Source organism: Corticium candelabrum, chromosome 7, assembly GCF_963422355.1.
Source record: "Corticium candelabrum chromosome 7, ooCorCand1.1, whole genome shotgun sequence".
Classification (NCBI taxonomy): Eukaryota; Metazoa; Porifera; class Homoscleromorpha; order Homosclerophorida; family Plakinidae; genus Corticium; species Corticium candelabrum.
Genome location: NC_085091.1, coordinates 756,164 through 771,163, shown reverse-complemented (window position 1 = coordinate 771,163; position 15,000 = coordinate 756,164). Strand labels below are relative to the sequence as shown.

Genomic DNA, 15,000 nt, shown 5'->3' with positions numbered 1-15,000 from the left:
ACGTGAGAAGACTGGTGTTTGATTGTTGCATTTCCTGGGAAGAATGGGATGTTTCTGTTCCAGTTGAAGAGCCCTAAAACACATAATTGTCATGAGGTTTCCCTTCTGGACAGTTATATGCCTGCCTACCCAATTGTTTGTTTGTTTGCATGTGTTTGTTTGTTTACTTGTTTATTTGTGTTTGTTTACTTGTTTATTTGTGCTTGTTTGTTTTACTTGTTTGCTTGTGTTTGTCTACTTGTTTGTGTGTTTGTCTACTTGTTTGTGTGTTTGTTTACTTGCTTGTTTGTTACTTGTTTGTTTGTGTGTTTGTTTTTTACTTGTTTGTTTGTGTTTTTACTTGTTTGTTTGTGTGTTTGTTTGTTTACTTGTTTGTTTGTTTATTTACTTGTTTGTTTGTGTGTTTGTTTGTTTACTTGTTTGTGTGTTTGTTTGTTTACTTGTTTGTTTGTGTGTTTGTTTACTTGTTTGTTTGTGTTTGTTTGTGTGTTTGTTTGTTTACCTGTTTATTTGTGTTTGTTTGTTTACTTGTTTGCTGTGTTTGTGTTTGTTTGTTTGTTTGTTTACTTGTTTGTCTGTGTCTTTGTTTGAGTGTGTGTGTGTGTGTGTGTGTGTGTGTGTGTGTGTGTGTGTGTGTGTGCGCGCGCGCACACGCACATCTTTGCCTGCCTTTGTCTGTCTATCTATAATCTTACCGTTGCCCTCACCACAGCTCCAGTATAATAATTAACAACATCTTGTCCCAGCCATCGACGCATGAGAACTAAACCCCATGAGAACCGAAACTGCAAGTCGGGGCTAAATCCTGTACACAACTGGCGACAATCCAACTCGTAGCTCAACGAAATATCTTCCTTTGAGATGATAGACGGAGACAGTCTCATGTCCTCGGGAATGGCTGACTGCACGCTGTCTAGGAGTTGCTGTTGTGTCTGTCTGAGTGTTTGTGAGACGGATGTGTTACAACAAGCCATTAGATTACGATCCAAACTGTCATCCACGTGAGAATAGAGACCCTGGAAATAATTGAAGAGAAAAGGTCTATAATGTCTTGCAAACAGACAAACAAACAGGCAGACAGACAGACAGATAGACAGACAAACAGGCAGACAGACAGACAGATAGACAGACAAACAGGCAGACAGACAGACAGATAGACAGACAAACAGACAAAATGGACATACAAACCAACAGACACACAGACAGACAGACAAACAGACAGACAGAATAGATAGACAGACAGAATGGACAAACACACAGACAGACAGAATAGACATACAAACCAACAGACACACAGACAGAATGGACATACAAACCAACAGACACACAGACAGACAGAATGGACATACAGACACACAGACAGAATGGACAGACAGACAGACAGACAGACAGAATGGACATACAAACAGACAGAATGGACAGACAGACAGACAGAATGGACAGACAGACAGAATGGACATACAAACAGACAGAATGGACAGACAGACAGACAGAATGGACAGACAGACAGACAGAATGGACAGACAGACGGACAGAATGGACAGACAGACAGACAGAACGGACAGACAGACAGAACAAACAAACAGACAGACAGAAGGGACACACAGACAGACAGACAGAATGGACAGACAGACAGAATGGACAGACAGACAGAATGGACAGACAGACAGAATGGACAGACAGACAGAATGGACAGAATGGACAGACAGACAGACAGACAGAATGGACAGACAGACAAACAGAATGAACAGACAGACAGAATGGACAGACAAACAGACAGAACGAACAGACAGACAGACAAAATGGACAGACAAACAGACAGACAGACAGAATGGACAGACATACAGACAGAATGGACAGACAAATGGACAGACAGACAGAATGGACAGACAGACAGACAGAATGGACAGACAGTCAGACAGAACAGACAGAATGGACAGACAGATAGACAGACAGAACGGACAGACAGACAGACAGAATGGACAGACAGACAGACAGACAGACAGAATGGACAGACAAACAGACAAACAGACAGAATGGACAGACAGACAGAATGGACAGACAGACAGTCAGACAGAATGGACAGACAGCCAGACAGAATGAACAGAATGGACAGACAGATAGACAGACAGAATGGACAGACAGACAGACAGACAGAATGGACAGACAGACAGACAGAATGGACAGACAGACAGACGGAATGGACAGACCGACAGACAGAATGGACAGACAGACAGAATGGACAGACAGACAGAATGGACAGACAGACAGAATGGACAGACAGACAGAATGGACAGACAGACAGAATGAACAGACAAACAGACAGAACGGACAGACAGAACGGCCAGAATGGACAGACAGACAGACAGACAGAATGGACAGACAGTCAGACAGAACAGACAGAATGGACAGACAGATAGACAGACAGAACGGACAGACAGACAGACAGAATGGACAGACAGACAGACAGACAGACAGAATGGACAGACAAACAGACAAACAGACAGAATGGACAGACAGACAGAATGGACAGACAGACAGTCAGACAGAATGGACAGACAGCCAGACAGAATGAACAGAATGGACAGACAGATAGACAGACAGAATGGACAGACAGACAGACAGACAGAATGGACAGACAGACAGACAGAATGGACAGACAGACAGACGGAATGGACAGACCGACAGACAGAATGGACAGACAGACAGAATGGACAGACAGACAGAATGGACAGACAGACAGAATGAACAGACAAACAGACAGAACGGACAGACAGAACGGCCAGAATGGACAGACAGACAGACAGACAGACAGACAGAATGGACAGACAGTCAGACAGAACGGACAGAATGGACAGACAGACAGACAGACAGAATGGACAGACAAACAGACAGAATGGACAGACCGACAGACAGAATGGACAGACAGACAGAATGGACAGACAAACAGACAGAACGGACAGACAGAACGGCCAGAATGGACAGACAGACAGACAGACAGACAGAATGGACAGACAGTCAGACAGAACGGACAGAATGGACAGACAGACAGACAGAATGGACAGACAAACAGACAGAATGGACAGACAGACAGAATGGACAGACAAACAGACAGAACGGCCAGAATGGACAGACAGACAGACAGACAGACAGACAGACAGACAGAATGGACAGACAGTCAGACAGAACGGACAGAATGGACAGACAGACAGACAGAATGGACAGACAAACAGACAGAATGGACAGACCGACAGACAGAATGGACAGACAGACAGAATGGACAGACAGACAGAATGGACAGACAGACAGAATGGACAGACAGACAGAATGGACAGACAGACAGACAGAATGGACAGACAGACAGACAGACAGATAAACACATTTAACAGCAACTTACCTCAACAAAGGTGAGTACGTTGTCTGCTGTAAATGATATTGCTGTGTATGCGTTTACTACTCGGTTGAGGTTTGATATTTCCTCTCTCATAGCACTGTCAACCTAAATAAACAACAAGACAGAAAGTAACACTTGGAACGAATGTTTCTCATCTGTGCCTGCCTCTGTCTGTCTATTTGTCTGTCTTGCCATTTTGTCTGACTGTCTGTCTGTGCATTTTGTTTGTCTGTGCATTTTGTTTGTCTGTCTGTCTGTCTGTCTGTCTGTCTGTTCATTTTGTTTGCCTTTCTGTCTGTCTGTCTGTCCATTCTGTCTGTCTGTCCATTCTGTCTGTTTGTCTGTCTGTCTGTCTGTCTGTTCATTTTGTTTGCCTGTCTGTCTGTCTGTCTGTCCATTCTGTCTGTTTGTCCATCTGTCTGTCTGTCTGTCCATTCTGTTTGTCTGTCTGCCTGTCCATTCTGTCTGTCTGTCAATACATATATTTTCAAACATTGAACTATTATACACCATCTAAGCAAAGCAACTAAATACTACTCTGTCTGTCTGTCTGTCCATTCTGTCTGTCTGTCCATTCTGTTTGTCTGTCTGTCTGTCTGTCTGTCTGTCCATTCTGCCTGTCTGTCAATACATATATTTAAAACTTCAACACTATTACATTCTAAATGGTTCCAGTAAGGAAAAGGAAAACATGCTACAACAATGTCCGGCGACCCTTACCCGCTTACTACGTAGGACGATTAAATAACTGTACACTATAAACAGCACTTGTGTGTTGCATCTCTGGAGGCTAACGGACAGGCAGCGTCTCCAGTATGTCTTGAACTCGCCACTGTTTGGGTGACCATCTTCATCTACAGATAATAGAGACAGATGATGGAGAAATTGGTGGCCTTTCCATCCCCAGCGGCCATAATGCTAAAAAACCAGAGGGATGCAATTGGATGCATTTCCCATAGCATCAATCTCTTTGCTGTATTTTTCTGTCTTCTGTGACTCTCTTTTGGCAGCAGCGGCTCCATCCACCTTAGAGGCTTGTAAGATGATGTCCTCATTCCACGGGTGGGCAAGAGATATGTCCAGCTCGATATCATATCCAGATTGGGCATCGAATGCTATGATATCAGGACGAGAAATGCTTCCTTCGTAAAGGTTTCTGGGTTCTCTTCTGTGTGTTATGTTTAGGTCTCGTAAACTATCACACCACACATTTGCTACTAATTCGTGGGACCAGATGGGTCTGCCTCCAGTTTTACAGGTTAGAAGGTGATAGCCTTCTCTGTCATTGATCTTGCTACACTCACATCTTTCAATTGCTGAAGACATAGGCATGCTGCAGCCCAATCTCAACCGAGTTGCTAACCGAGTTGCTAACCGAGTTGCTAGTCGGAAGTTAGCAGGTTTTAGTGCAACCTTGGGAGAGGTTGGGACAGCTTCAAGCCAAGACCCAGCAGCTTTGCCCTGCAACGATCTGAGTCTAGCAGCCTGTCGAAGTGAATTTGTATTTCCTAGTAGTTCGGATGTGATGGTGTTAAAGTGGTTCTGCAACAGTTTCTTTTGAAGGCCTTTTGTATTGCTAAGGAGGTTTTCCAAGGACTTGCTGTGCGGTAATGATTGCTCCAGCTCGAATCCTATTGATCCTGGAGTTGTATCTTGTCTATTCTCCACGAGTAGATCAACCGAATCTTGAATATCTTCGAAGGATTTAGGAAGTTGTACGAGACTGTGCGCCCATGAAGAAACAAACGCAATGCTAGACAGGCATTCTGCAGGTGACATGCCAAACCCACCATGTCGAATGGGCAATGTAGCTTGTGTCCATTGGTCGTTTTCTAGGTCAGGACATTTAATGAGATGTTTAAATGATGATTGAGACAGACTGTCGTGAATTCGTGCGGCAGACTTCATCAGACTAGGTGCAACTGTTCTTCCTAGATGATTGATGCGTGGAATATGGCAGTACCGTAGCAGTAGCATCAAACTCTGGGTGTCTTCTAAGGCTAGGAGTTGGTTACAGAGATCTTCACCTCCTTTGGCAAATTTGGAGCAGACAGCTTCAACATACCTTGGTTGGCCTATTGAGGTTCCAAGGATAGTCGTACCAAGCACTGAGACTCAAACTTTGTCAGGAATGTCTTCACAATGACGGCCATTTGGTGAACAGCTCACATTTCTTAGTGGCAATTGATAGACCAATCTGTGGCAGGCTACACTTCAATTCGTCAAAGGCTGATGAGACATATTGTATAGGCCCAAGGAGAAAAACGTCATCCAAATAGGCCAGGACTCGGGTTGTAGTCTGTCTGTCTGTCCATTGTCTGCCTGCCTGTCCATTCTGTCTGTCTCTGTCTGTCTATTCTGTCTGCCTGTTCATTCTGTCTATCTGTCTGTCCATCTGTCTGTCTGCCTGTCCATTCACCCATTTACCTACCAAACTGTCTACCACCCCACATACATAACATCTCACCATACTCTCCACTCCTTCTCCCGTCCTTCGTATTATCCCATCCAATTCAGTAGCAAATCCCACCCTATGAGTCACAAGTCTCTCCAACTCGTCCCGCCGCTTCTCCAACAGAGCCTTACACCTCACCCTACACAAACACATCCAACACACATAACCAACCACATTGAAATCAACACCAACCGATGAGCATTCGAAGATCGCTCCAACTGATCCAATTTCTCGTGCGTTCCCTTGCTGATTTCAATGCCTTTCATGGCGTGTTGCTTGAATTTCGTGCTAATTGCCGACTTTGACAAACACTCCTACAGATGCACACATGTGTGACAAAAATTGATATCAACTATGCTACATATTCGGACTTCAAACTTTCTCTCGAAGCTTTCGAATTCAGCAAGACGTCCTTTGAAACCGTCAGCTTTGACTGAAATGTTGAGAAGTTGGGATGATTATTTGTGGGTGTGGGGAACGTGTGAGGGGATTTGGTTACCTGAACCGGGACCTTTTGTTCTCTCCTCTAGAGCCTGGAATGCAAAACGTATGTTGGTCAGATGGTAAAATGTCAAGAGAGGAAATAGAAAGTGAAACAAATACTGTAATAGGAAGTCAGGCAAACATGTGCACACGAACAGACAAACAGACAAAATGGACAAACAAACAGACAAACAGACAAAATGGACAAACAGAATAAACAGACAAACAGACAGACAGATGCATAAAATATATGATTATTTGACAGACAGACAAACAATGGACAAACAGACTGACAAATAGACAGAATGGACAAACAGACACACAGAACAAACAGACAAACAGACAGACAGACAAACAGAATGAACAGACAAACAGACAGAATGGACAGGCAGACAGACAAACAGTTCATCTGCCCCACAAGTGTGAGCCTAGGGACCGCTACACACATTTGAACAATCGGCCTGACATCCTAATTTATGCCTCGGAAACAGGATCTAACGTTGAGTTAGACGTGGCACTAGCTCACCCATGGGCATCAGACATCTTACCTCGTGCAGCTACAACTGGGGGAAGCACGGCAATGAGAAGGGAGCAAATCAAGGAAAACAAGTACGCCCAGGAACGACTACCCGGTGGATACTCGCCAACTGTCGTGCCTCTTGTATTCAAACATTTTGGCCGTTGGGGGAAAAAGCGTCTGAGTACTTGAGGGTCCTCTCTGCTTTGTGAAGGGATGACAATGGACGATCTAACATTGCTGAGTTCAAAACACACTGGAGACGATGATTTTCGATCAAGCTGCAGCAATGCAATTCAAATGTGATCTCTAGGAAGATGGCAGTAATTTCAGCTGGACAAAAATCTTGCAGTGTCCTTGACGAATATCAATTTGTTTTAAACTAAGTGGTTAAATGTATTCTGATCCCCCTATGAGGTCATCTGTTGTAGCCTTAAGTGTTTGTTGTTGACTTAGAGGAACTTTACTTACAGACTAGCTTTTAAGCTGTTGATGGAAATTTCTTTGGATTTGAAAAATATATGTATTTGACAGACAGACAGACAGACACAATTGGACAGAATGAACAAACAGACACACAGAACGAACAGACAAACAGACAGACAGACCAACAGACAGAATGGACAGGCAGACAGACAGACAAACAAACAGATAGACAGAGACAGACAGACAGACAGGCAGAATGGACAAACAACATGGACAAACATACATACAAACAGAATGGACAAACAGACACACAGAATGGACACACAGACAGACAAACAGACAGAATTGACAGACAGGCAGACGGACAAACAGACAAACAGAATGGACAGACAAACAGACAAAGACAATCAATGTTTGACCAAATTAATAACAAATGCATCATGTAATGCAAACCTCTTTCGCTGAAACGAAGAACACGCGATCGCCTGCTTGCTGCGGATCAACCACTTTCAACTCTTTACATAAGAAGTCTTTTCCTCTCTGCAAATGTTGCTCCCGAACCTAAACACATGGAAGTCGTAAGACTCGTGTTGTGTGTGTGTGAGTGTGTGTGTGTGTGTGTGTGTGTGTGTGTGTGTGTGTGTGTGTGTGTGTGTGTGTGTCACAGTGTGATGTGTGTGTGTGTGTGTGTGTGTGTGTGTGTGTGTGTGTGTGTGTGTGTGTGTGTGTGTGTGTGTGTGTGTGTTATGTGTGTTACCTCAGCCATGACTTGTGAATCTTCACCAGCTGATGCATCCCATCTGTTGTTCAAAATGAAAATATTTGGTTTCGATAATTTCTCACTGACTTTATGAAAAAATTTCTTTTCCTAGCACAAAATTCACACACAAATAGTTCACACACACACACACACACACACACACACACACACACACACACAGTGACACACACATACACACACACACACACACACACACACACACAACACACGTGCACACACACACACACACACACACACACACACACACACACACACACACACAAGACCAACACCATCGAATTCATAACAAACTCCAACACTCTCACTGTATTCATCAACGTCGACTCTGCATTCGAAATAAGAACAAACACGTCGGCATCTAGACAAACTTTGTCAATCCACATGTCAGAGTCAGGACTGATATCAATGCCAGGACTGCAACACACACATACACACATGATGCACACAATATGATCAACAGATATTGGGTATAGATGATGAGGAACACACACACACCTGTCCAATAGCTCAACGTCTTCCTTTAGTAATGTGCACCTAAAATGAAATAATAAAGGAATGACAATCAGATAAAATGTGTGTGTGTGTGTGTGTGTGTGTGTGTGTGTGTGTGTGTGCGTGCGAGTTGATTGCTGTACCGTTCTCTTGGCCAATAGACTTTGATGACTAAGTCTTTTTGAGAGCTGCCTCTGTGTAAAGCATGTGCCAGTTGTTGTACAGTCTGTAGAAAAAGCCGATATAAGGATCTACCAAACTGATCATATGAGCAACAATCCAACAAACAAACAAACAGAAACAAATAGACAAACGAACAAGACGAACAGAGAGACAGACATACAGACAGAATGGACATACATACAACAAACAGACATACATACGACAGACAAACAGAATGGACAGACAGACAGAGAGACAAACAGAGAGACAGACAACAGACAGACAGACATCCAACAAACAGACAGTCAGACATACGACAAACAAACAGACAGAAGACAGACAAACAGAATGAACACACAGACAGAGAAACAGACAACAGACAGACAAACATGCAACAAACACAGACAGAGACAGACAAACAAAATGGACAGACAGGCAGACAAACAGACAAACGACAGACAGACATATGGCAGACAGACAGACAGATGGCAGAGAGACGGACAGAGAGACAGACAACAGACAGACAAACATGCAACAAACAGACAGACAGACATATGACAGACAGACAGAAGACAGACAAACAGAATGGACAAACAGGCAGGCAGACAGACAAACGACAGACAGACAGCAGACAGACTGGACAGACAGGCAGACAGACAAACAAACGACAGGCAGACAGACAAACAAACGGCAGGCTGACAGACAGAAAGACAAACAACAGACAGACAAACATACAACAAACAGACAGACAGACAGTAAACAGACAAACAGACAGACAGAAGACAGACAGACAGACAAGGAGATAGACAACAGACAGACAAACATACGACAGACAAACATACGACAGACAGACAAACAGACAGACAGACACATACAACAGACAGACAGAAGACAGACAAACAGAATGGACAGACAGGCAGACAGACAGACAGACAGAAGACAGACAAACAGAATGGACAGACAGGCAGACAGGCAGACAAACGACAGACAGACAGACGGCAGACAAACAGAATGGACAGACAGGCAGACAGGCAAACAAACGGCAGGCAGACAGACAGAGAGACAGACAAACAGACAGACAGAAGACAGACAAGGAGATAGACAACAGACAGACAAACATACGACAGACAGACAGACAGACAGACAGACAGACAGACACTACAGACATACAACAAACCGACAAACAGACCAACAAACAACCAACAGACACAATCCACTTCCCATCCTTCAACCCCGCCCACCTCCACATTCCTCTTCTCATCCGACTCGGGCGTCACCAAATAAGGAGCATCCGGGCAACTCGAACCCTTCACCGCACAGAAACAGTTGGTCGTGTGTCCAATCCCCGACGGCAGAATACTCTGATGCAGCATGGCGTTAATAACCGTGCTCTTGCCGTTACTAGTGCGCCCAAAGAACGCCACTTTCATCGCGTCTCGACCAATCACGTCGCAGATAGCAATGGCGCGCTCTCTCCACCTTTCAAGCTCGTCATACTCGTCCTGCTGACTTGGTTTCGAGTAGAGATCACGGGCGGATGTTAGGTGGTCGCTTAGGCGTTTGAATAGGTCGGTGGCTTCGCTCTTGGCGAGGCCAAATCGGCGCAATGGCGAGACTTCCGATTGACGAATGGAAGTTGGGGATTTGAGGGTTTTTAGGTTGCTGGATACGGATTGGGAGCGGTTGTATTTGCGGGCGTCGGTGGAGTTGTTGTGGTTGTCGAAGGAGTGAGAAGACTGGAGAGAAACGGGCTGGCGGTGTTCCGACATGGTGGAGGTTTTTGGGCATGCGTAGTTAGTGGTGCGCGCGTATTGTGCCTCGAGTATCTGACCGTTAGTGTTTTTGTTGGCTTGGATTAATTAACTTTACGTTGTGGTGGATAATTAAAATAATGTTGCGTAAATTTAAATATATTATATTGTATTGTATACTTAAATTTGTAAAAATTAATATATGTTTTTAAATTAAATTTTAATTATTGATGCATTACGTGTATAGGTACATATACGTATTTATTAAATAAAAACTAAAAATTTATATACAAATATAAATTTATTTACACTAAAATGTCTGGGTAAAGAGTTGCAGAGACACTGTTTCATAGCCTCGTTCCCAGGCACAAGTGAGCTTGCTGGTTCCGTCTAGGATTATATTGTATGTGCTATACGGGAACCGACACTGCCAAGCTGTGCGCATATGATGCCTCGAAGACCTGACTGTTTCGTGTTAATTTTAATTAATAAAAAATTGTAGTGTTTTGTAAGTTAATTAATTAAATTTTAATTAGTTAGTTAAAATTAGTAAATTAAAATTTAATTAGTTAATAAAAATTAGGTAATTAAAATTTAATTATTTAACAAAAATTAGATAACTAAAATTTAACTAGTTAATAACAATTATTTAATAAAAATTTAATTATTTAATAAAAATTAGTTAAATAATACTTAATTAGTTAATAAAAATGAGTTAATAAAAATTTAATTATTTAATAAAAATTAGGTAATTAAAATTTAATTATTTAATAAAAATTAGTTAATTAATACTTAATTAGTTAATAACAATTAGTTCATTAAAATTTAATTAGTTAATAAAAATTAGTTAATTAAAATTTAACTAGTTAATAAAAATTAGTTAATTAAAATTTACAATAGAATGTCTGGGTTTTCCGAGGTTAAAGCCTTGTGTTCCCAGAACACCATCCGCGCATCAATCCACACAAACCCTCGAATCCTCATAAATCTTCATAATTATTACTTTTCACAGTAAACTTCATGCAGTAGTATCTCAAACAGTGCAGTTGATAAAACACGTGACACTCCACATTTCATCTCTGATACACGCCAAATCCACACACTCGACTGCAATGCGTCTACACATGCTGATAACGAATTGCCTCCTGCGAATCCTCAGCCATCAAACACCCAGGCCGATACATTAAATCAACAACAAACTTTTGGGATGGAAACTGCACAGTCTGTCCATCCACATTTCGTGGCCTCTTCGGCACGAGAACGACATTCCAAGCTCGATTGTAACCTCCTCTCACTAAAGAACAACTGATCGCCACACGATCAGCCAATGCCTTGAAAAGCAAAGCTCGATGATAGAAAATGCCCGTCGAGACTCGTCCGATTGGAACAACATTCGATTTCAGTTCGTATTTGATTTTGCCGATTGAATGTTCATAGCTGAATGATGTGACCGCTGACTGCTCAATCTCTCCACCCATTTGATTGCTCACGAAGGTTGCTAGGTACTCAACTTGTTCCTGCACTGTGGCAAGAGGGAGGAGCCTCTGCCGGATGTGGTCAACGTAAGACCGGAAGTGTTGGTCAAGTGGGGGCTGCCATGATGGAATTTCGTCGACTCGTTGGCTGGGGAGGGGCTCGTCACTGCGACCCTGAGGTTCTAGGTCTTTCTCACTTTTAGCAGCTTTTTTACTGGAATACAGATTTTAGTGAGTAGAGTACAACATGGCAGTGTTGTTAGTCTTCGTCTTTACCATACAGTTTTTGGGTCGTTGAAATTTGTAGGTTGTGTAATAAAATAATTTAATAAATAATATAAATAATATAATAAAATAATTTAATAAATAATTTAATAAAATAATATAAATAATACAATAAAATAATTTAATAAATAAAATAAATAATATAATAAAATAATATAAATAATAAAATAATTTAATAAATAATATAAATAATAATAATAAATAATAAAAATAATTTAATAATAAATTAATAATTGGGCAGATGCCTGCCTGTCAGTCCGTCTCTCTCGGCATGTCTGACTGTGTGTTTTGTGTCTGTCTTTCTGTCTACTCACTTCCATCACGTTGAACTACTTAACACACTGCCCACATTGTGACAATTTCTGATTGTTCATTGACCCTTGTCTCATCATTTCACATACGTTTATCCGACTCTGTCTGTCTGTTTGTCTGTCAATACATATATCTTCATATAACAGCACTATTACAGTCTAATTGTCCAAACACCAGTAAAAAAACCCATAATAGGCCACATTACAAAACCCAACTACTTATAAATAACAAATGCTTCATCAACGTTCAGCGAGTTTTTAAACTGTCCTGCTCTTCCTAATTTTCTACTAATCACATTAGCACCGCATCTTTGCAATGCTATAGACAAACAGCAACGCCAGTACGTCTTGAACTCTCTGCTGTTCTTCCTTCCATCTTCATCTGTTAAGAGAATGGACAGTTGATTAAGGAACTGGAGAGCATCATGTCCCCCCCATCTTCCAAAATGTTCAAAAACTAGGGCAATACAGTTAGAGGATCTGCCCCACATGTCCAACTCACCAGCATATTTCTGTGATTTCACGGCTTCTCATTTGGCTACAGCTGCGCCATCTTCCAAAGCTGCCTGGGAAATAATATGTTTGGCCCATGGGTAAGTCTCAAGTCCATTAGTTAATGACTTTGTTGTTTGCAAGGACTGATTTGTATTTAAAAATTCTAGCATATGTACAAGTAGAATCTGAGTCTGTATGAGAATAAATTATCTGTCTGTCTGTCTGTCTGTCTGTCTATCTGTCTGTCTGTCTATCTGTATGTCTGTCTGTCTGTCTGTCTGATAATTACCCTCTTCCTCCTCTCGTTCTCGATTGGCTTCTTTCCTTAGGTAGATTAGCTGTCTCCGTATGTTTCACATCAGATGACTGGTCAGTCTCTAGATTCGATGCTGCAGCAGTTGGCTTGTCGCTGCCAGCGTTTATCAAGAGAATTGCTCGACTTTGATCAACAGCCTGCTTGCAGAGATCTTCAAGAGTTAAGAACTTTGCACCAGCACGACACTAAAAGCAAACAAAGACTGACGGCAGACAATCAAGTCCATATGTCTGTCTATCCGTGTGTCTGTGTGTCTGTTTCTCTGCCTGCCTGCCTGTCTATTTGTCTGTTTGTGTGTCTGTCTGTCTGTCTGTCTATCTGTCTGTTTGTCCACCCGTCTCTCTGCCTGCCTGTCTGTCTATTTGTCTGTTTGTGTGTCTGTCTGTCTATCTGTCCATCCGTCTCTCTGCCTGCCTGTCTGTCTATTTGTGTGTCTGTCTGTCTATGTGTCTGTCTGTCTGTCCATCCGTCTCTCTGCCTGCCTGTCTGTCTATTTGTCTGTTTGTGTGTGTGTGTGTGTGTGTGTGTCTGTCTGTCTATCTGTCTGTCTGTCTGTCTGTCTGTCTGTCAATACATATATTTTCAAACATTGAACTATTATACACCATCTAAGCAATGCAACTAAATACTACCCAAGCCAATAGGGCTTGGTTCTACCTACAACTATTTATGTTTATGTGTCTGTCTCTTGAAACAATCTTCTTTATTTTTCTGTCAATCATCTAGCATTTGATCGTTGTAGACACACAGAGAACACAGATCTCCAGTATGTCTTGAAGGTTGATGCATTTGGCTTTCTGTCTTCGTCTCTTGATAGCTGTGACAGTTTCTTCAAATAGTCTTCAGCTTTCTCTCCCCAACAGCCAAAATGTTCGAAGACTATAGGCACAAATGTTGGTCGAAAACCTCCACGTAAGAGTTCCTGGTCATATTTTTTGATCTTCAGATTTTCTCTTCTGGTTGCCGCTGCACTCTGAGCTGTAGCTGATAAACCTTCTATTTCATTGCTCCAGGGATGCGCTAGAGCAATATCCAATTCAAGATCCATCCCCGATGCCGAATCAAATACGACTATGTCTGATCTGTCTTCAGAATTGACATACCTTCCTCTGGGTTCTTTTACGTGATGTAATTGCAGTTGACTCAAACAGTCTGACCATGCTGAAACCATGCTGTTATGGCTGATTACCGTGCCGCCCCCAGTCTTACATGTTATTAGGTGGTATCCATCTGAGTCTAATTCTTTCCCACAGTCACACTAACCAGAAGCCAAAGGCATTTGGCAGCCCAGTCTCATCAAGGATGCCAAGCGAAAATCGCACGGAGATAATGTATGCCATGATGATGATGGTACTGTCAGGAGCCATGCTCCTGCACCTTTGCCTTGCAAGGACTTCATTCGAGATTGGTCTCTAGTCGAAGATGAATTCTGAATAAAACCATTTGACAGAGATTTCATGTATTCCTCAGTCAGCTTGTGTTGTAGTTGCTTCCTGTCGTTGATAACTTCTACGAGACTTTTGTTTTGAGGCAAAACATTGCACAAATCTCTGCTGATGAAACTATTTGAATGATGTGAATTCTCAAGCAATCTCTCAGCATCAGGAATTCGTTTTGCTATTGTATGCAGGGTTGAGGCCCAACTAGACAGAAATGC

At 42.2% G+C, this 15,000-nt stretch overlaps 3 protein-coding genes across 3 annotated transcripts in view; all 3 read right to left on the bottom strand.

Annotated features, from left to right (window-relative positions):
* The window catches only part of LOC134182209 (mitofusin-1-like), a 12,575-nt gene extending 2,087 nt beyond the window's left edge, over positions 1–10,488 (bottom strand). The window contains exons 1-13 of the mRNA XM_062649587.1: positions 9,952–10,488; positions 8,692–8,774; positions 8,552–8,590; positions 8,362–8,470; positions 8,033–8,143; positions 7,729–7,836; positions 6,349–6,382; positions 6,221–6,282; positions 6,042–6,163; positions 5,862–5,988; positions 3,398–3,499; positions 696–1,016; positions 1–73 (exon numbers count right to left, since the gene is read on the bottom strand). The exon at positions 1–73 is cut by the window's left edge and continues 68 nt beyond it. Coding sequence (XP_062505571.1) covers positions 1–73; positions 696–1,016; positions 3,398–3,499; positions 5,862–5,988; positions 6,042–6,163; positions 6,221–6,282; positions 6,349–6,382; positions 7,729–7,836; positions 8,033–8,143; positions 8,362–8,470; positions 8,552–8,590; positions 8,692–8,774; positions 9,952–10,479 — 1,819 coding nt within the window. The 5' untranslated portion in view covers positions 10,480–10,488. The remainder of the gene's footprint in view (positions 74–695; positions 1,017–3,397; positions 3,500–5,861; positions 5,989–6,041; positions 6,164–6,220; positions 6,283–6,348; positions 6,383–7,728; positions 7,837–8,032; positions 8,144–8,361; positions 8,471–8,551; positions 8,591–8,691; positions 8,775–9,951) is intronic.
* Positions 10,489–11,443: 955 nt separating this feature from the next.
* LOC134182245 (armadillo repeat-containing protein 3-like) overlaps positions 11,444–15,000 on the bottom strand; it is a 19,191-nt gene continuing 15,634 nt past the window's right edge. The window contains exons 16-17 of the mRNA XM_062649632.1: positions 13,317–13,528; positions 11,444–12,150 (exon numbers count right to left, since the gene is read on the bottom strand). Coding sequence (XP_062505616.1) covers positions 11,580–12,150; positions 13,317–13,528 — 783 coding nt within the window. The 3' untranslated portion in view covers positions 11,444–11,579. The remainder of the gene's footprint in view (positions 12,151–13,316; positions 13,529–15,000) is intronic.
* LOC134182246 (uncharacterized) lies at positions 13,594–14,520 on the bottom strand. Its single transcript, XM_062649633.1, has one exon. It carries the CDS (start codon positions 14,512–14,514, stop codon positions 14,062–14,064), a length of 453 nt encoding a protein of 150 aa, XP_062505617.1. The 5' UTR covers positions 14,515–14,520; the 3' UTR covers positions 13,594–14,061.